The sequence below is a fragment of the Balaenoptera borealis genome (genome assembly GCF_965194805.1).
Source record: "Balaenoptera borealis genome assembly, chromosome: 11".
NCBI lineage: Eukaryota > Metazoa > Chordata > Mammalia > Artiodactyla > Balaenopteridae > Balaenoptera > Balaenoptera borealis.
The window spans coordinates 41,623,794-41,645,672 of record NC_138868.1 but is presented as its reverse complement, the minus strand read 5'-3'; the positions used below and the strand labels follow the sequence as shown (position 1 = coordinate 41,645,672).

The window sequence follows — 21,879 nt, the reverse complement described above, 5'->3', positions numbered from 1 at the left end:
ACTCACCTGGATGACAATCCTCAGGAAACTTGTTTTGCAAACCACATCCTTTCTTTGATAAGTTCCGGTGATGCTCTGGGTTTCTACTTCGATCCCTTTCTCTGTCACTGTCTCTCTATCTGTATCTCATTGAAACTGAATGAAAATTGATCTCATCAGAAAATGTAGGGTTGGTGCTTGGAGTTACCAAACCAGGGTTGGGAATATCTGGAATAGCACAAATTTAGGAGCAGCACAGAACAGGGGACTTGGAGTCAGAACACTTGGACTTGGATTTTTGTCTTTGATAAATCCATCCAACAAAAAGCTCTTGACTGGCAGCCCTGTGCAGGCTGTGTGAGATTCTGCCACTCATTTGCCATGTCACATTGCAGAGCTCACTTTACAATTTTCCTATTATATGAAACAAGGGGTCAGGACCTGTTTCTCTCAAGGTTCCTTCTCGCTCTAGAATTTTCAGATCTGCAAGCACTTTGCACGCAGGAAGCATCAGTTAAGTTGATTTAATGGCTGATTCTAGTTACTGTGGTCGTGGCATCCACAGGCCAGGCTGGGAGAAATCAACTTGTCAACATCTACATTGATTCAAAGTTGAGAAAACACAGGAGCCAATTGTTCAAAGTCTTGGCTGGAGGGAACGCAAGAGGCCATCAAGTTTAATGCCCACCCTATAAGAGAAGAAACCTAGGCCCAGAGGGGTTGAGGAACTTTCTCAAGGCCACATAACAGTGTTAGGATTCACTTACACCAGCGGTGTCGTACTCAGTCATGTGCCAGAGCCCGGCAGGAAACATAAATGAGGTGAAGAGGCCAGATGGAAGAAGAAAATAAGGAGATTTCAGTCCTGTATTGAATTTAAAAGCACGTGCAGTGACTAAAGAGGGGCAATCACTGATAAATTCCAGTTCATTGTTGCCATGTAGGAAAGGCCAATTTAAAAAAAAGACAAAAATCCTAAGTTTTATGGAAAACCTCCCAGTTTATAAATGATAGCAAATACTAAATCAAAACATATATATTCCAAACAACCTTTCATTATTGCCATATGTCCATTTCTACTTTGCCCGGGCTGGATTTCTCCCCGGAGAAGAGGAGTCTCCCTATTTATTTCACCCTGATGAAGATGTGTAGTGGAGTCCGCCCTGAGAGTCAGCAGATGGGATTTATCTTCTGGGCAGGTAGCCAGGGCTCTGTTCTTTGGTGGGAAATAGTCCTCCAATTTCTTGCCATTCCCTGGAAACATTTATAAATGAGTCACTGGAATCCTCAATTTAATCTTCCTAACACATCCCAGGTGATTCAGCCTGTAGTTCAAATAAATGTGCATTAAAATTAAAAGGCACTTAGATGGTTGTGTTAATAATTGCTGTGTTGGCAGCAATGGTGACTCGTAAGAATGAGGGTGGGTGTTCGGACCTAGAAGAGATCTTGCAACAAAGTGGGCTGTGAGTTGTACGGTCTTACCCCACACCCTGGATGTAGGGAGGTGACATGGAAGGGCTGACCCTAGTTGTTCCCCCCAAATCAGAGGATAAAGCAGTCATCGGAAAGGGGAAATCAGAGTTCTTAATTCCTTGGCTAACGTGCTGCCCCAGCCCAGGGTGGCTAGATCAAGATGCTAAGTATTTTAATAGTCATACCTGGGCTGCGGGGAGCAGCATTGCCCAGAAGCAGGCATTGCCCTCCTGATAGAAATGAAACTAGATCTACAGGAGCATCACTGGGAATGAGGCAAAGAGGCCCAGAGACAAGAGGCAGCCTGGAATGTAGAAAGAGTGGGGACTTTGGGGTCAAGCAGTTTGATTCCAGCCCCCTTCCCCCCCAAATTACCATCATTCCTCAGTTCCACAATTTTGGGAAAATCATTTAACATTTGAATCCTCTGTTCCTTCATCTATAAAATTGTGATAAAAAATTGGGTTGTTGTGAGGATGGAATGGGTTAGTGAGGTCAAGCATGTACAGCAGTGCCTGGCACAGAATTAACACTCAATCGGAGGTCGCTGCTGCTGCTACTACCAGCTTCTCTGTGTCTCAGCTTCTACATCTAAATGAAGACGACCACTTTCTGCTCTAAGGGTGCTCAGAAATTAATGGCACTGTGTAAGACACACTGCAGGGGTTCAACTAATGCTATTTTCTGTCCCTTTAAAGGCAGGGACCAGAAACTGCATGCACTGGAAGGTGCCAAGAGGTGCCAGGTTTAATGCCAGAACCTAGAAGTAGACTCTTTGGAAGCAAGAACTAGAGATGAGGATAGAACACAGCTCAACTCTGCCCCTAAAGCTTTCTTTCTCTCTTGTGGCTATTTTCTTGACGTATGGCTTCTCTTCCTGTATTTTCATAGAGGTGCTGTCAGTAGGAGGGGCCTGGACCCAGGAAGCACCTTGATTAGCGGTCAAGTTGGAGCTGAGGGTCAGAAGTCAGGTCCATTGGGATGGGTGGGCAGCACCATGGATCCTTGTATGCCTTCTCCAAGGCAGGAGTCCATTCTAGGTCATGTGGAGCCCATGGGGGAATGTGTTAGGTGGGGAAGGGATGCAGGGTTTGGGGGTGGTCCTCTCCTCCTTAAAGACCCTCAGTACAATTACAGATGGTAAGTGGGGGGATACGGTTAGGATTGGGTTACGGCCACTAGGATCAGAGAGAAAGAGCCTGACGTTCAGGGGCTTGGTGTAGGACTTTTCTGCAGCCAGGTGACCCTTATCCTGGGACCAAAAGGAAATCCTGAAACTTTGCTGATGGCAGCTGGAGAGGTAGTGTTTTGATGTTTTAACTTCAGCCTCTTCTTCAAGGCAAATTCAGCAGGTCTAGTGAACGCTACTGGAGACACACACATGGACTAGGAGCTCTTTCCTGCCTCAGGGCCTTTGCACATTCTGTTCCTTTGGCTTGGAACATGCTCTTCTCCCCAATATTCTCATGACTGCTTCATTTTTTCCCCTCAGGTCTCAGCAGTAAAGTCACTTTCTTAGGGAGACCTTCCTTACGCACCCAACGGGCCTCTAGTTATTCTCCGTCTTAGCACTTGTTTATTTCCTCCTTCACATTTATTAGTTTGCAGTTATTTATATTAGTTTTTTAAAAATTCATTTTGTCTTGCCCACTAGTAGGATGTAAGCTTAACAGGAGCAAAGACCTGACCTGTTTTGTTTGCCAGCCCATCCCAAAACACCAGGGTGCCGGGTACATAGTGTTCACTCAGTAAATACCTGTTGGATGGAGTGATTAGGACGCACACATAAGGTTTCAAATGCCAGCCCTGCTACTTATGTAGGAAGACACATTTCCCTCTCCAGTAACTACTTTCTTCATCTGTAAAATGGGAATTATAACACCTGCCCAAATTTTCTCCCAGAGCTATTGTGGGAACCAAATGAGGTAACTGATATGAAAGCGCTCGTCAGTGAAGCTGTTTTCTTCCTCTTCACCATCCAGAACTGTGCCAAGAGGCCTCGTCTGGGGAAGTCTTCCTGCTGGCCTCTGCGGCCCTTGCCAACATCACCTTCTTTGACACGATGGCCTGTGAGATGCTCCTGCAACTGAAGGCCATCCGCGTCCTCCTGGAGGCCTGCAGCGACAAGCAGAGAGTAGACACGCCTTACACCCGGGACCAGGTGAGCAGCTCAGGGGGAACCAGGCCCAGAACCTGTAAGCGTGAAGTCAGAGGGCAGGAGGCCAGGGCTTAGGTTCTGGGCTGCAGCTCACTGTCGGTCCTGTTAGTAGCAATCTGGGGGAAGGTAAAAGAATATGTTTTCAACATGCCTTGTTGCCCTTGGAGCTTCTCCACAAGCCCATTCCCACCCTCCTTTCCCATCCCAACCACTAGAGACTTCCTCCATCTCCATCCAGACCTGTCCATCCTAAGAGGCAGAGAGGTGCCATGGGAAGATCCCTGGACCTCCTCCAAAGGTCTGTATCCAGCCGTGTGGGCACCTGCCTGTCTGACATTGTACCTGCAGCGAGTTTCTTCCTTTCTCTGACTCTGTGAAACAGGGTCTTGGAGCAGAGCCTTGCTTCTGGGCCTCAACCCCTATATCAGTCTCAATTTTTTTTTTTTTTCTGTATATTTGAGCTCCATGTAAAGTTTTGTTTGGGGAAAAAGAATTTTACTACTAAATGTGTTTGAAAACATTGAATGAGGGGGTTTTCAATGGCCTTTGAGCTCTGAGGTTATGGAATCCCATCCTGTCCCACCTCTGCTGTACTCAGCCCCCCATTTCTCTTCCAGAGGTGGGGGCAGTGGATTGGTGGGTTTTAGTTCTCTGTAAATTCAACCAGGTGCCTGAACTCTGTGTTAGATGATCCTCCGCCTCCAACCCAGCTCATCCCTGTCTGCAACCCAGCTCCCCAGCCCCGCCTCTTTCTTCCAGCCTCATCCTCCAGTCAAAGCTGCCACAGCTTCACGTGCCAGCTCCTACCCCAGCAACTCCGGGAAAGCCTTCCCAGACGGCCCCAGCTCCCCGGGATCATCCTTTTCTTGGAGGCCACACCTCACAATGCAGTGTTGACTTTTCCAATGATATTTATTCCTTTCCAGTTATCTCATGTTTATCCCCCTGAGGGCATGGCCCGTGCTCTATACTTCCCCAGGATTTCTTCAGGCCTCTGGCCCAGAGCTGGCACCCTTGGCGAAATGCTCTAAATGCTTGTTTAGGACGTGAAAGGGAAGAAGCAGGATGGCACTTCATCAGTTCTTTCTTGTCTTTAGAATCACCTGGGGGAAGGCAGCCAACCACAGAAACTCCCATTCAGAGAGAATTTCTAGTGTATAAGCATTTGCATATGAGGGTTCTACTAATATTGTAAGGCTGATAATATCTGCTGCATTTTACAGATAAGAGTATTGAGGCTCAAGAGATTATCCCCTAAATCATATGGTTGACAAGTAGCTAGCCAGCACTGAATCCTGGCCTGACATAGACCTTGGTCTTTGACTCTTATCTGCTGCCATCTCTGAAAATGAAGAGGAGGTGGAGCTATGGGGTCAGAAAGATTGAATGTCGATCTTGTCTGGGCCTATTTATTAATTGGGTGACTTTGGGCAAGTCACAGCCTCCTGGGTGTTGGTTTTCTCATCTACCTTGCAGGGTCGTTGTGAGGGTGAGTGAGATAATACATGTAAAAGACCTGATACAATGCTTTGTCCCTACTAAGTCCTCAGTAAGTGATGACTATCATTATTTTTCAAACTTGATGTTGCAAGGGAGAGCACAGATAGTGAATTATCCAGAATCTTCAGTTTGGTCTTCCAAGCCTTGCGTGATGGAGTTCCAGACTTCCTTTCCTGTTCAATCTCTCACTTCTTAGTTGGACAAGCCCCATAAAGACAAGGTATGACAGCACAAACAGATGAAGAGTGGTGGCTCATTGGGCTGGCTGTTGGCTGCTTGGCTCCTGAGGGGGGCCGGCCCTTTGCAGTCACCGTCCTTGGCTGTGGGGCATGGGACCGGAGGGCTCACTCTGCATGATCCGCCTTGTTCCTCCTCTTCTCTTCTTCAGCTAGACGCCGCCAGTTGCTGGGTCTCTCACCTACCTGACATGATTTTAGGTCCCTTTCCTTTCAAGTACCTCTCCTGTAGCCAACTCTGGTCATTTCATACAAAATCCAGTAGTGAGGCAGTAAGAACAGCGGTTAGGGGATCGGATGACATGCGGTTAAAGCTTCTCTACTACATGATTATGTAACTCTGGGCAACTCACTCCGAGCCTCACTTTTCTCATCTGTGAATGGGGTTGAATAATACATACTTCACAGAGATAAAATAAGAATTGAATAAACTAATACAAAATTTTGGTACAGTTCCTGGCACACAGAAACTATGAAATAAATGGAAGCCACTGTCTGTTATTATTATTGGCCTTTGAATGGGTGGTACTCAGCCCTGAATGGGGAACCTTCAGAGGGGAGTGTCCTTATCTGTAAAGTGGGATGGTCTCCTCCAGCTTAGACATCCCGTGGCTCTATGTGTACAGACCCTTTTTCATCCTGAGGAGTGACTAGCCCCCTCTTGGAACCTCACTGATTCCTAGGAAGGAGGGGCTCAGGGTGGGGAGAGAATGGAGAACGTAGTCAAGCTCTATGCAGTTGGCAGTTCCTTCTGAATCTGGAGTCAGGCGTTTTCCTGCCACGCTCTCTCACCGCCCTGTCTCCCTCATCCCCCCATCTCCCCACCCCACCCCCCTTCCCATCTCCCCATGGCTGAGCCAGGCTCTTCTCCTCTGTCCTCAGGATGGCATCACCTTCAGCCCTGACTCAGAGCAACCACTTAGCTAGTGAGAGAGGACCCATTAAAGAAACAAATGGCTCTTTCCTTTGACAGAGGGAGGATTAAGGTGATCAGAGGGCTCCCAGTAATGAAGACAAAGAAGATGAATTAGACTCTGAAGTGCTTACCGCCTCCTGAAACACTTAGGAGATTAAATGCCCGTGAGGGTTCCGGTAATGCGTCTGCCAATGACGCCAGTGCTGTGCAGAGCCTCTGGGTCTTGGATCTATATTTGTCCGCCTCCCCTTGAACATCTCAGCGAGAACCCCTCCATCAACCCAGCAAACTGAGTCCACTTAATGTGTCCAACAAATTAAGCAGAGGGGCTCTTCCACGCCCCTCTGCTAATCTAGGGGAGCTGGATGTGGTCAGGCATCCAGAAGCACTTCCTGCCTAACAAGCCCTTTGTGGCCTGTGTTTTCATCCCCAGGAGGTATTTTCTAGGGGTCATGCTGCCTAGGGCATCCAGCTACAGGCGTGATAATAGGGTGGGGGGAAAGGGCTGGCTCACCTCTGCCCTGTTTGTCAAACTGTGACAACCTAGGGTGAAAGGGATGCGGTTATCCTGTCTAAGCCACAGCAGAGACTTTCACTGAACATGACTTTATGGCCTTTAGAAATTAATTGCTTTCACAGAGGTGAACGGTGCTGGTACATTCACTTCCCATGAAGACACATTGTCTGCTTGGCATTTTAGAATGTCCAGATTTTGTAGCATTTCTGAGCCCTCACTGTGAATACCATTATCAGGAGTCCATTTATCAGAAATGTCAGTTACCAGGGATTGCAATTTTGACTTACATTGCAAAAGCCCTCTATAGTTTATACAGCCCTATCACATACATATGTGACATGGTAGAAACAGTACAGACTTTGGGTTCAGGCAGACCTAAGTTCAAATCCTGACTCCATTTCCTAGCTGTGTGACCTTAGACAAATTGCTTAACCTCTCTGAGACACAATTCCCTCATCTGTGAAATAGGGATACTAATATTTTCTCCCTCCTTGTGTCATTATGATGATTAGATGGCATAATGCTCGTAAAGTAGTTAGAACCAAAGAGATACTCAGTAGTGAGCGGGCCAGGTGTCTCTGATAGAACCAGAGATTGGGATGGGTCCAGACAGAGACTGTCAGGAATCTGATTGGGGCAGGAAGGTAGGGTCAGGAAATGTGGTTAATGTGGTGGTGAGTGTAATGTGGCATGAGTCAATACATGGTGTGTATTGTTTCAATCTGTGTGTCAGTTTCTGGAGGTTGTACTGTGTATGTGTGCATGTGTGTGTGTGTGTGTGTGTGTGTGTGTGAGAGAGAGAGAGAGAGAGAGAGACTATAAGCCACTTAAAGCAGTGGAGTTTGTTTGCATATGACTATATATGCATATCTACCGATCCAGAGAGGCTTGGAGGAGCCCAGGATCACAACACCCAATCCTGATTTGCTCCAGGAACCTCTCCCTATAAAGCCAAGGGAAAACTAAGCCCAGAGAACATGGTCTGGCGTTTACATGCTCTCTAATACTGTGAGACTGACACCTCAAACTCGTTGCAATCCCCAGGGAGAGTGTTTTGGTTTAGTTTACCAACAGCTTGGGACCTACATCTAAGGCATTTTTATGGCCTTTGTGGTTCTCTCTCCTAAGCCCAGAGCTCAGCCCTCCAGTCTCGCGCCTTTGGTAGGGAGGAGGGAAAGCCGGGCCCATCTGTGAGAAGACCAGGGACCAGAGGGTGGGAGCAGTGTCTGTCTCGGGGCCTAGGCAGGTGCCCTCCTGGTTTCCACGCCTGTCCAGCCCTCTCAACTCCTGGGGCCCTGATCACACCTATCAGAGGGAGGGAGAGAGCTGGGCCTTCTCCTGGACCCCCTTGCCTCGCTGGCCTTGAGGGAGAAAGTGTGTTCAAAGAGATCACACCCTCCCTCTCTCCGAGCCCTTCATCCTTCAGACCACTGTTCTTGTCTTGATTCTTTCTGCTCTTTGATGGAGGAAGTGGCATGGAGGGAAGAGGGCAGGACAGAGAAGCAGTGGGACTTCCTCTGCTGGCTGGTCTCAGGGCTGCAGTTGACATGGTAGCCAGAGCTTTAGAGAGTTAACACAGTGACAGTAGAAATCTCAATATTCCATCAGTAGTTAAAGAGTAATTCTAATTTCAGTTCTATGAACTCTTGGCCTTTTTGTCCTAATTACTGCACAGCATAAAAGCAATCATAACTTTTCATTAAATATATGTCAGATTTTCTGCATTATAAGCTCTATCAGATCAGAGCACCTGTCTCTATTTGGGTATCCTGGGTATTCCTCACTTGTCTTTTAAGTGGTATGGTCCTCAGTGTTAGTTTATGACAGAGCAAAGGAAAGGCACAGAGGTAGAGTCCAGGTGTGATCAGGGCTGACTGCTGAGCCATTGTTAAGGATGTGAGATGAGCCTGAGATTGGTTTGTGGACAGGTGTTCCCGGAACAAGCACAGAGTAAACCTTTTCCTCCACGTGTCTGCTATTGTCAAAGGCTTTGCCATCCTCCCTCTTACCACATGGGGGCGTTTCTTCTTGAATCAGTGACATGGGATTGCCCCTGTTACTCTGGTTCAATTTGCTATTTACCTCAATGTTCCTAAGGTCTTTGGGAGGCCAGAGGAAAAATGATTTTAAAATGCCACAGAAAGTAATGAGCACAAAGTTTGTTGGGTTCTCTGCTGGGAAGGGCTTCTCCTGCTCTGGTACCTTGCCTCCCTTTGGGAGGGATCTCACGTCAGCTTCACATCTTGGCAACACTGGGTGTTGTACTGGATGGTACTTGACACAATCTTTCAAGGCCTGGGTCCTTTCAGACTCTGTTCCCCGGGGCCAAATAGTATTCATTTTATTTAACGAATGATCTGGGTGCTTGATAAAACATTGTCCCTTAATACTTATCACAGTCTTATTAATTATCTTATTTTTATCTTTTGTAGTAGGCCAAATAATGCCCCCTCCCCAAACCTGTGAGTAGGCTACCTTACATGGTGAAAGGGATATTTTCAGATATGATTAAGGATCTTGGTATAGGAATATTATCCTGGATTATCCATGTGGGCCCAGTGTAACCAAAGGGATTTTTATAAGAAGAAGGCAGAAGGGTCAGAGTCAGGGAGAATAAGATGTGACTGAGGAAGCAGAGGTCAGAGCAATGGGGTTCCAGGAGCCAAGGAGTGCGAGCAGCTTCTAGAAGCTGGGAAAGGTAAGGACATAGATTCTCCCCTAGACCCACCAGAAGGAATGCAGCTCCGTCAACACCTTGATTTTAGCTCCATAAGACCCAATTAGGACTTCTGACCCCCAGAATTGCAAGATAAAATTGTGTTGTTTTAAGCCACTAAGTTTGTGGTAATTTATTTTAGCAGCAATAGAAAACGAATATACCTCATTAACCAAGGCACAGAAAGGTTAAGTAACATGGTCAAGATCAGATGGAAAATAATGACAGAGCCAAGATTTGGAATAGGTTGGTCCATGCACTTAGCCACTATGCTATACTGCCTCTTACCTAGAACCTCTCTTGAGGCTGATACCCTCTGATTCCCCAAATAACTACAGAGGGATCAGTAACCTCTCACTCAGGAGGAATAGGACTTAATTAAAAACCATCAGACAGGAATGACTTAGCCTGGGCCAGGGGAAAGCTGTTTGTCTGGCTCCTGTACTCTCTCCACTGACAGCATTGCTATCTTGTAGCCAACAAGGTAAACCAGTTGTCCCTAAAATCCCATCCCTGGGCTTGACTGTGAAGAGAAACATTGTTGATCTGCCTTCCTGTCTATACCAGGGTACATACAAGGATATTTCAAAGGGGGGACTCAAAGCAGGGCATAATTGACATTTATTCAAATTGTGCTTAATTGAATACTTCATCTGCACCTCAGAAAACCACATGGGGTACAGGTTCTGTAAAGAGGAAGTAATTTTCATTAACAGGATCTAAATTAGTCTGACACAAAGACCTACCTGTGCCTGTGACACAGCTAATAATTGCAGTGTAATGAACCTGATGCTGCAGACAAAGGTTTCCTTTTCCTTTTTTATGTCGCCTTTCTTTTCCTTCTTTCCTTCCACTCTCCCTCCCTCCCTCCCTTCCTTCCTTCTCTTTTGGTTCTGTATGTCAAGCAACCATCTTTATTCAGTGGCCAGGCTGGTGATGGTTGGAGGGGAGCTGTCCCTTAGTGGTGAGAACAGAGCCTGTGCCCCCCGCTACTGCTCACAGCCCAGAGAAGGCCAAGGGAACTGCAGTTTGGTACAGGCTTGGCCTTGTGTCTCCTTCCTCATAAGACTGCGCACTTTATGCCTCTTGGGCACCTTCTATTTTTTATTTTTTAAACAAAATGCCATTGAATATTTGATGTGTTTTCTTTTTTTCTTTTTTAAAATAAACTTATTTATTTATTTATTTATTTATGGCTGCGTTGGGTCTTTGCTGCTGTGCGCAGGCTTTCTCTAGTTGTGTCGAGCGGGGGCTACTCTTCATTGCGGTGCTCGGGCCTCTCAATGCGGTAGCCTCTCGTTGCGGAGCACGGGCTCTATAGGCGTGCAGGTTTCAATAGCTGTGGCACACAGACTCAGTAGTTGTGGCTTGCGGGCTCTAGAGTGCAGGCTCAGTAGTTGTGGCGCACGGGCTTAGTTGCTCCGTGGCATGTGGGATCTTCCTGGACCAGGGCTTGAGCCCGTGTCCCCTGCGTTGGCAGGCAGATTCTTAACCAGTGGGCCACCAGGGAAATTCCTTGGGAAGCTTCTATTTTTTGACTGCATCTTCTACCTGTATTTTTCTTCTAACTCCTTTCACTCAGCCCACAAACGCTCACAATCCTAAAAGGGTAGGAAAAAAGAGCTTCCAAGGACTAACCCTCCTTCAGTCCTATTACCTTTCTAAAATGTAAATAAGAGTTTGTCACACCCCTCATAAAATATCTGGTGGTGCAGAGTGGCCTTCAGGATGAAGCTTTTGGTGTAAGTCCTGTCCCTTCCCTGGCCACCCACCCCATCATACTTACCCACCCAGGCCCCTTACCAGGTCCGAGCTGGAAGGGCTGACACATATGGATGCCACAGCAGCCTAAGGAGGTGTATCCCTTTCTAGCACGTGTTTAGTGGGGAATGGAGGAGAGAGATATTCTATAAATGTGGCAAACTTTTCCCTTCCTATAGAGATTTGTTACATGCGTTTATTATCCAGAGTAATATGCCAATGTTGAACCAATTAAAATCTAGATAATACGCTTTGTTGGTCAACATCACATTACTACGCATTATTCAGTTTCAGAACTAAGCTGCCTGAACTGTGTCAGGAGACTGTTAACTGGCACAGCCTCCAGTTATACCATGTGACAGGCTTTGAAGAAATCTTTCAAGAGAGATAGGCCTGCACCAAGGAAAAAATGTTATTTTATTCTATTATTTATTTTAATTACCACTTGAGAGTGCTGTCCGAAGTGGGTGGATTTTCATTTTGCTAAATTTAATGTCAGGAGCAGTGTCATGGGTGGCATCTGAGTTAACAGGTGCCACGTTTCCAACATATTCCAGTGGCGTTTGGCACTCTCTACAGTTTGGGGTCTGTAGGAGGTCCCTTGCTGGCCCATCTTTAATCCAGTTTTGTGCTGTGAATTCTCTGTGCAAACTTGACTGTGCCAAGGGGCGGGGTTGGGGTGGGCTGTTGGCTGCTCAGCCCACGAGGTTGTAACCAAGGGTCTGTGTTTACCTGATGCCAGCATCCCTTTCCTACAGGCAGAGCCCTTCAGCCATGACTGACAAGCAAGGCTTGCAGCCTACAGGCTTATAAAGTGTAGCTGAGCATGAATTCTCATCAGATTCCATACAATACCTGAAGCTTACAGTGTAATGCTGCCTTCAGTTTCCTAGTCATGATCTCTATCTTAACCTTAGTCTCCATTCATTTCTGGTTGAAAGTAGGTGGGGTTCAGTATCAGGGCAAGAAGCTGGGATTGGAGGGAACCCAATCCAGGGCAGGGGTTAGCCTGAAATCTGCCAGTTCTGTATGCATTTCAGGGCCTGGGGCCAAGGGACCCTGCAGAAAGATGATAGAGGCTCCATCTTCACTCAGGTGACCCTGTTCTCTCCTGCAGTGTCCTGGGGCCCCTGGGGGCCACCCCAGAGCCACATGCTGATGAATGGGCATCAGTCACTGGGGAAACTCATCTGAGTGGCAGAAGCCCATGAGGATGGAAGAAAATACCACAGAAGGATGGGCCAGGTGGACCATAAGGAGTCACGGGCTAAGGGAAAGCTTTGTAGCCCCTGGCTCACCTGTCAGCACAGGTGTTCCCATTTTCTTAGCTTCTCAATCCTCTTTTCCAGATTGTGACCATCTTGGCAAACATGTCTGTCCTAGAGCAGTGTGCCTCTGACATCATTCAGGAGAACGGTATGTCTTTTCAGTGGTGTGCATGTTGTACAGGTTACGTGGCTCTATGGGACCTTGTGCCTTTGTGTTTGTGTGAAGGCCTATGTATTTGTACATGTGGGTCTCCACACTTGCAGGAGCACATGAACGTGTGCTTATGTGGGCAACTGGGCCAATATGTAAGTGTTTTCTTGCTTCCGCGGGGCTTCAATCTAGCGGGAGGCAGACACGGAACAAAAGAAGAGAACGTCAGATGCAGAAAGTAAAGCAGGGAAGAAGATAAGGTAAACGCAAGGTAGGAGGGTGGCAGTTGCTATTTCAATTAAGGTGGTGAAGGGAAGACAGATTTCATTATGATCCAGAAGTAAAAATGTATTCCTACAAAGGATGCATTCCAACTTTAAATCATTCTCATCATATTGGGTTTGGCCACAGTGGAAAGCCGAAGGGTGGGGATCAGGTCAGGGCAGCTGCATCCCTTGATGCCTCACCTGGGAGCATCTTTTTCCTCTTGCTCCCCTACTCCCACCTCCCACCTTGGAGGGTGTCACCAAGGTTCAGGTGAGGTGCCCAGAAGCTGATCTAGAAGTCTCCGCTGGAGGGCAGGTCAGCTGGCTGCCTTGCAGCTGGGAGCAAAGTGGTGAGGGCTTCCTGTGACCGAGAAATAGGAGAGCAATTAGCGACCAGTTGGAAACCAAGAGTTGTTAATGAGGAGTGTGCTGGGAGCCTAGGCAGCTGCCTCTGAGCCTGTTAAGCCCCTTCTCCCAGGTTGCCCCACTGTTTTAACACACGTACACATTCCCCATCCCCCATTGCTCTATAACTAATTGAAAGGCATCATTTTGTGTTAATTTTATGTGATTGGGCTAATAATGAGAAACTTTGTTGAGCTGGTTGAGGCTGAGAGGCTGAAGGGGTGTCTTCTGTGGCCTGTTCCTTCAGCACCCAGAGCCTGTATTTCAAGTGGTCAGTGGGAGTGGGTCTCCATAGGCCAATGGATTTGGGATTGGAGTATCTGGCATCTGTGGAGGATTTTATGGTTTACCAAGTGCTATTGACTGGCTCATTCAGTAAAGTTATTGAGACCTACTAGGTTCTTGGCATTGTGCTGGACAGTGAGAACACATAGATAAGTCCTTGCCTTTGTTCTAGAGTATCTCACACAGTCTAGAAGGAGACCCCAACTGGACAAAAGTGATAACATGACAAAAGCGTGACATCTGCAATAAAGTAATGCAGCAGAGGAAGGAGGGCATAGTGGTTGAGACTGTGAAGATTGGAAACGATTGCCTGGGCTTGAATCCTGGCTCTGTTATTTACTAGTTTTGTGACCTCCATTCTTCCATCCGCAAAATGGGAACAACAGTAATACCTACCTCACAGGGATGATGCGGGGATTAATATAAAGCATGTTAGAAGAGTGTCAGGCACAGAATGAGCTCTGTGCTATGTGTACCTGCTCTTTCAGGAAACAGTGCCCGTCTCATAGGGTTTAAATGAAGAGAGTTTGATGAAGAAACTATTTACCAAAGTGGGGCAGGGTTTGAGGGACCAGCAGTGGGGGTGATTCAGCCAGGGATCACTGGAAGACAGTAGGACTCCTTGGTCTGGACAGGGCAAGCCTCGTTGTGCTTTGAAAGGAAGTCCTCCCACCAGGATGCTTGAGACTCTGACATGCTTTGTCCTGAAGCCTGGTGATTTTGTCTCTGTCCTGCCCTGAACTGTGTGTGAGTGTTGGTGGTGAGGAGCTGGATGAATGGGCCATCCTGGAAGGTCAGAAACTGTGACCACTGGTCACCCTTACACTGGGAGGCAGGCCAGGCCAGTCCAAGCTCTTATTTGTCAATCCAGTGGCATCAGCATTACCCTTTCAGCTAGTTTTGCTTCTCCCTCAGGGGCTGGGGCTGAGCTGGAGAGAATGTTGAGGAGGGAATGTGGCTTTGGGACCTGGTCTCTAAGCTGTAAATGCCCACAACTCTCAGGCAACTTTTGTTGCACTGAGTCTGGCCAGAACTTAGGAAACACATTCTGGATTTTGTAGGCAGCCCCAATTTCATTGCATCTTATCTTTTTCTAGATAAGACTTATAAGGTATACATTTAAAGGAAACTTTGTTTTTTATACATTTGTGAGGCTTCTAACATGAATACATTCACATTCATTCATTTGATATTCATTCCCAAATATTTGAGCTAAGCACTATTCTGAATACTTTGGATACACCCATTCAGGAAGTGGACAAAAATCCTTGCCCCCACGGTGCTCACCTGCTCGTATATGAGAAACTATTTTTTGGCAGACTCTAGGTACGAAGCTGGGATTTGGAAAGTGACTTCTTTATGGGAACCTTGACCTGGAGGAATTAGTAAAATTTCTTAATCTTGTGGCACTTCCTGAAGTTGTCATTTTGGTGCCCCCTGTTTATGTCCCCATAGGCCATGCCATATATACTCAGGACATTAAGAACTATGACTTTGTCTTAGGGACATTGTGGGCATAAGAAGCCAGAAGACCGTGTTCCATTCAGTGGCCAGGGAGGGGGTTTGGAGAGAAGCCCCTTGCCCTGGGATCAGAGTTTGTGGTAGCAGAGCCAATAGGGGCTAAGAAAGGCAGGGCCTGCAGCATTCCCTGGGGCTGTAGGAGGGAGAAATGGGGCACTTATACAGCTCACCAGAGAGAGAAATGGCCCCTCCCCAGGACTGAATAATCTCAGGGTCCACAACTAAGTTACTCACTGCCCCCTGAACTGGGATCTAGGAGGCTTAGAAATTGCATCTGGTTCAAGTAAGATTTGGAGAGGCACATGACTGAGGTACTGGCCAGGAAGTGACTCCTATGTGAACTTGAGAAGTCACCTCCTCTCTCCACACCTCAGGTACTCATCTGTGAAATGGGGGAGAGAGGCAGGGGTTGTGCTAGAAGAACTCTAAGGACCCTTCGGGTTCTGTGGTCTAAGTTACAGGTTGCAAACTTAGATGCCTGCAGGACCCACACAGGTGATATAAATGGATGACGTGGGCTCAACATGGACTGGATCAATCTCATTTAAAAGAGTAAACTTATAATAAGCTTCAGCAAATTGTTGTTATGTGGAAATGTGGGCCCAGTGTTCTCAGATCAGGAAGTAATTTTTCAGATGCCAGAAATCTGGATTTTTATGGAAATCTCCCAATTTGCATATTAGCAAAAACTTTTAAAAAAATTAAACACTGTGTAAAGCAAGAAAAAAAAGCAAAAATACACCTGTGGGCCATGTCTGGTTGAAATTCTAAGCTGGCAAGTGCCACTCTGTGCAGGAAAGAAGGGTGTGGGCTGGGGCAGCTGAGGAATACCTCCCACAGAAGATGGACTTTTACTACAACCTGCAGGATGGGAACGATTTAGATGGAGAGTGAGAGGCAAAGGACATCCCCTGCAGAAAGAATTAGATGGGCAAAGGCATGACGTGGGAGTGGATGTGGGTGTGGTTTCGTAGGCCAATCAGAGGACAGATCTGGCTTCAGGGAAGGGTGGAGAGGTTCTCAGCTGACCAAATTCAAGCCTAAATGTCTCGGTCCAACTACTCCACTCTCTTCCAGTACATGATACCCCTCTAAAACATTTGATCTAGTGATTATCCAGTCTAGGTTTGGGTCACCTCCCACCAGGGGGACCCATTACCTCTGGACCTGTCTCAGATGCAACCACCATCAGAGGTGAAGAGGTGCTGGAGGGTAACCAGATTATCTGAGTTCTGATACCAGCTCCCCAGCTACTTACTGTGTGACCCTGGGCAAGATACTTCACCTCTCTCTGGGCCTCAAAGTGAATTATTATATAGTACTTAGTTTATGAGGCTACTGGGAGGTTTTAGGGTTCGTGCATTTACTGTGTATTTAGCACAGCATCAGGGATGTAGTAAAAGCTCAGTAATAGCATTTAAAGGAAATTAAAAGGATATTCTCCAGATGTCCCTTCCAGGGGCATAGTGACTTGGTATGTAGAATCAGAGACTCCTCCAGGGCAGAAGGAGAAGAAGAGGAGGACTTGTCCAAGTTCCTCCTGTGGTTGAGAGCCCCGAGTCATCCCGACAGCCTTTGCTTGAGCCTGCAGCTCCATGCAGCTGGCCCCTAGAGGAAGTCTCCCTGCTTGGGCAGCTACCAACTGTTCATCGCTTTCCACCCAGGGGTCCAGCTTATCATGGGCCTGCTGTCTGAGAAGCCAAGGTCTGGGACCCCCGCCGAGGTGGCGGCCTGCGAGCGAGTCCAGCAGAAGGCTGCAGTGACCCTGGCCCGTCTCAGCCGAGACCCAGATGTGGCACGGGAGGCCGTGCGGCTGAGCTGTAAGTGGTGCTGGCTGTGTCAGGGGTGGAGAGGGGCGCCGGGGCTGGGAACAGTCCTGATTTCATGGTGGCGGTGGTGATGGAGGACTCAGAGCAGGGCCGACTGTGCTGGGAGATGCTGGCATGGGGGCCAAGGGTGCAGCCCCAACATAGCCTCCTTTCCCCTGGGGCTGAAGCAAGAGAGGGGAGGAGTCTAGAGAGGTTTAAGTTGGCCAGAAGAGTGACTCACTTGTAGGCTTCCTGTTAACAAGGACCCCATTCACTCATTCATTTTCTCATTCATTCATTCACTCAGTTATTTGCTTACTCATTTGTTTACTTATCCACACATTCATTCACTCATGAATTCATCCTTTTGTTCATTCATTCATTAACTCATTCATTACTTCATTTATCCACCATTAACTCTTTCATTAATTCACTCATTAAATCACTCATTCATTCATTCAGTCAGTCACTTATTTACCCAACAAATGTTTCCAGAACACTCACTCTATGGTAGGCTCTGTTCTGAGTGCTGGGCATATAACACTGATTATACCCGCATCCTAACCACAGCGGCCTATAGCCTAACGGAGGTGGCGGATATGGAAAGAAAAATTTGCACTTGAGTATCACAGAGCGACGCTCAAAGGATGTCAATGGCACAATTGGCACACAGAGGAAGTAGCCCACACTTATCCGGGTGGTTCAGATAATGTTGGAACAAGGAGGTGACTCTTCAGCTGTGGCTCCAGGAGTTATCCGGCTGTGAGGGCTAGGAAAGCGCACCCAGGTGGAGGCAGGAGCTGGCAGTGTTGCCGACCGTCCAGGCACTTGGAGGACAGCAGGAGGTGGCCTTGGGGCAGCAGAGAGGACAGCAGGAGGTGGCCTTGGGGCAGCAGAGAGGACAGCAGGAGGTGGCCTTGGGGCAGCAGAGAGGACAGCAGGAGGTGGCCTTGGGGCAGCAGAGAGGACAGCAGGAGGTGGCCTTGGGGCAGCAGAGAGTTCTGGCTCCAAAACGACTTTATGGGGGATAAATACATACAGACAGAATCCGTCTGCATACCTTTCATTACTATCTTATAACGAGTTATTCTTTTCCATTGTTAGAGTTTGAAGAAGTCAATTTGCGTTGAAAAGCAAAGTCATTTATTTCACTTTCCTCTGTAAAGGCTTAGGAAATATTAGTGTACTCAATCTGTAGTCTTCTGTAATTTTAGCCACAATACATTTTCTGACTCAAATGGGCAGTTGGGGGGGTGGAGAGGTACTAGGAAGTTCCACTGATGAAGATGTAAATGTTGACTATAGCTGGTAAAACCAGAAGAAGCTGCGTGGGAAGTCCTTTCTCAGGAAGACCTGCAGTATCCTCTGCGGCTCACGCCTCCACGCTGCGGGTGAGCTCCATCCTGGCCGGTGGTCTGGCGCTCAGGGGTTTGGTTTTGATGCTCCAGCACATCCTGGCCCTGACCAGGGTCCATTCACACCTGAGGAAGCAGAAAGTCTCCCCGACAAGCTCCTCAGGGAGGTTTAGCCCTCTTCCCTGCCGACCGGCGGCCACGTCCCTCCACAGGACCCTGTGCAGAGGACTGTGTGTGAGAGATGGGAGCACCTCCGGGTCAGGCCTGGCCAGGCCCACCCCGACCTGGGCGTGAGGGTCTCCCCGTGTCTCACGCAGGTATGTCCCGCCTCATTGAACTCTGTCGCTCACCCTCCGAGAGGAACAGCAGTGACGCCGTGCTGGTGGCCTGCCTGGTGAGTTCCCAGTCTTCCCCCAGCTTTCTTCCTGGGCTTTGGGGTTGCAGACCAGGGACCAGGGGAACAGGCTATGCCACGATTGGCTTGGGTAAGCCAGACAACTTATTCTGGGTTTCCGTTTTTCTCTTTAAAAGAGTAATACTTGTTTCACTTAATTCATAAGATTGTGATGAAAATTATATGAGGTCATATATGTGAAAGGCAGAGGCCTGGGGAACCCCCATTACCACACATTTAGTACCTTTGAGGTCCTGGGGGATCTAACAGCAGGTCTAGAGTGGAGGGGCCCAGCTGGCAGGATGCTGGGTGGTGGTGGAGATGCTATGGTGCTTGCAGCATGTGGTAGCTGGGGTGAGATGTCTTCTGCCCGTTCCAAGGCGGACACTGTGAGGAAGCCTCCTTTCCTCCTCAGATAGAGCCCCTCTATCGGTTCTCTTCCAGCTTCGTAGCTCCCTCCTCCTTTGTGGAGTAGGACAGGACAGGACAGAGGATTATTCAGCCAGTCCCCAGGATCTTCACCCCCAACCAAGCTAGCACATCCTGGGAGGTCGCCACCCAACTTCTTGATGCTTGGGTCCACCATGAAAGTACCAACAGCACCAGATGGGGAACACACGACTTGTCTCTGTATCCTCCCTGCTGGGCTGTATTAAATCCTAGAGCAGAGCAGCTGGAAGCATCCAGGAGCAGGGAAGCCCATTGTAAAAGCCCTTTAACTTCCAGAAGGGGGTGCCAGATCTTTGATTTGTCCTCAAAGACTGTGCAGGAGAAGGGATGGATCTAGAGGTCTTTCAAGCTGTTTCACAATAAAGCCCCTTCTCACCCCATGCTTTTTTTTTTTTTTTTTAACTGAGCTCATCCCGTTTCTGGGAGCTCCTGACAGGCATTGTATGGTGGTAGGAGCAGCAGGCATTACAGTCAGACACACCTGTCTTACTGCATAAATGCATAAAGTAAAATATATAGAATTAAAAGGAAAACAATCATATTGAAATAATTATTAGACTATCAAAACAGGTGATATGTTAATATAGATATATATACACACTTTTAAATTAACTCATTAAATAAAAGCTAGCCTCAAGTCTTCATTAGCAATGAGCATAAATAATATTGAAGTTACCTCCAAAAACTGTAATTTACTGAACCAAACTTAGGTCTGCTTGCCCATGCACAGTAAAGCCAATCGACTGACACCGGGTTGTGGTGAAGGAAAGTGCAGAGGGTACTGCAGGTTGCCAAGTGAGGAGTCCAGGTAGATAGGGCTTAAAAGGCCCAAACTCTCTGAAGGCTTTCAGGGAAAGTTTTTTAAAGACAGGGTAAGGGACGGGGGTTGTGTGGTGTGTGATCAGCTCATGGACATCCTCCTGATTGGTTGGTGATGAGGTAATCAGGAGTCAGCATCATCAACCTTCTGGTTCCAACAGGTCTGGGGTCTATGTGGGCAGCATACAGTTAACTTCTTCCACCTGGTGGAGGTTTCAGTATCTGTAAAAGAGTTCAAAGGACATGGCTCAGAATTTTATCTATATCCCCTGAGGAGGAACTAAAGGTCCTTGACTTTGTTTAATGGCTAAACTCTTATTAGTTTGTCTTGCTTGACTGTTTTCCTTTCTTTCTGCATTTTCTCACTTCTCTGATTAAATGTACTCTTTGGAACTCGGGGAAGCCTAGGAGACTAAAGTTTTTCTACAGACAAGAGGCAGGTAGAGGATATGGAGGGGGACGTTCCAGGAAGGCCCCATAGGGTCCTCCTCAGTTACAAAAGTGTCTGTGATTTCTATTGGTGAACAATAGGCATCACTGAGACGTCTTGATCTGTTGCTACATTCACACACAGCTGAAGGAAAGGCTGTTTCAGTAGGAGGGCAGTGAATGTAAAGATGTAATTTTTTTCATGCAAGTTCACAGACCTTAATTTTGTCTGGTCTAGTGAGTAAATGGAGACAGTTAATACCTGGCAAACACATAATCATTGGCCCCAACTACCTTATCTTCACAACTTGGGCAGCCAGCAACTGCCTGACACTGAATTGGCCTGAGAAAATGTTGAGAAACTATAAAGCTCCATTCAGACACGTGGGCTTGTTATGATTCCTTTTCCATTTCTATCATTAGTTTGAAGGAGAGCACACAGAAGGGCTTGGCCTCTATTTTCAATCACTTGAAGGACTTTCCGGTGGTAAAGGGATTACATTTCTCCTTGTGGACAGGTTGTTGGATGCTGAATAGAGCCCCTTCCTTCTGAATCCATCCTTCCTGTGGCTGCTGGCCTCATTTTCCTCATGACAGTTTACGATCATGACCTTTCCATGAGCACCCCTTCCCTGGTTCCCTGTTACCTATGGCCTACTGTCCACGTGCTTAGCCCTTCACAGCCTGGCTCTGACCCACCTGGGGTCTGAAGGCCGTCCACTGCCTCCAGGCCCTGTCCAGCTCAGGTCAGAGTGCCCTGAACAACCCTGACACTGTGCTTTGGCCCTTGTCCCAAGCAGATATCCTCTCTATAGCTCTGCCAGCACCGCCTTCAAGGCTCATATCAAAATCCTCCTCCTTGAGGCTTCCTGGGAGTTCTCTGCGGCTTGGAGCTGCCTGCTCAGATTTTGTTTTCCCCAGCAGGAAGCATGTTGTGTTATCCTGTGTTTTAGGTGTTATAAAAGGTTATAAGGGGAGGCTCTTGGAATTCAAACACAGGCCTGCCTGATGCTGTATGGCTTGACTTTTTGCCCTGACCATCTTGTTTCCAGCCATGCTTTCTCCCCTTATGTCTTGTGGCCCTAGTCATGCTACCTTGGCTCATGGGAGGGGATCTGTATTTCTCCCCCTCTACCCTGGACCCTTCTCATGGCTGGGTCCCTTTTCCAGCTCTTGTATCTCCATGGGACCTTGGGTTTGGTGACTGTTTCTTGCCTGGCTGAGGGACTGATGGACTTGTCTGCCCATCCCCCAGCCCCCAGTGTTGGTGGGTGTTTGTTTGTTTGTGATTTGGCTCCCAGAAGGTGCTCCATACTTGAGTGCAGCCCCCTGGCTGGTGAGATGGGGGCTGCTTGGAGCCCGGCCTGGCAGATGGAGTTGGAGGCTACCTCTCCTGCCCGCCCCCCAAGCCTTCTTCCCAGTTTCAAAGACTCTATTCAGGTGAAGGGAGGACATTTCAATTATCATCT

The 21,879-nt window shown here is 47.7% G+C and overlaps 1 protein-coding gene and 1 long non-coding RNA gene across 6 annotated transcripts in view; both read left to right on the top strand.

The window, feature by feature from the left end:
• LOC309605651 overlaps positions 1 to 21,879 on the top strand; it is a 923,254-nt gene that overhangs the window by 420,219 nt on the left and 481,156 nt on the right. The gene's annotated exons all lie outside the window — the stretch shown is intronic.
• The window catches only part of INSC (INSC spindle orientation adaptor protein), a 128,339-nt gene that overhangs the window by 103,203 nt on the left and 3,257 nt on the right, over positions 1 to 21,879 (top strand). For all 5 annotated transcript variants that reach the window (XM_082341550.1, XM_082341548.1, XM_082341549.1 and 2 more), the window contains 4 exons: positions 3,438 to 3,616; positions 12,609 to 12,675; positions 16,820 to 16,975; positions 18,636 to 18,712. In XM_082341550.1, the coding sequence (XP_082197676.1) occupies positions 3,438 to 3,616; positions 12,609 to 12,675; positions 16,820 to 16,975; positions 18,636 to 18,712 (479 nt within the window). The remainder of the gene's footprint in view (positions 1 to 3,437; positions 3,617 to 12,608; positions 12,676 to 16,819; positions 16,976 to 18,635; positions 18,713 to 21,879) is intronic.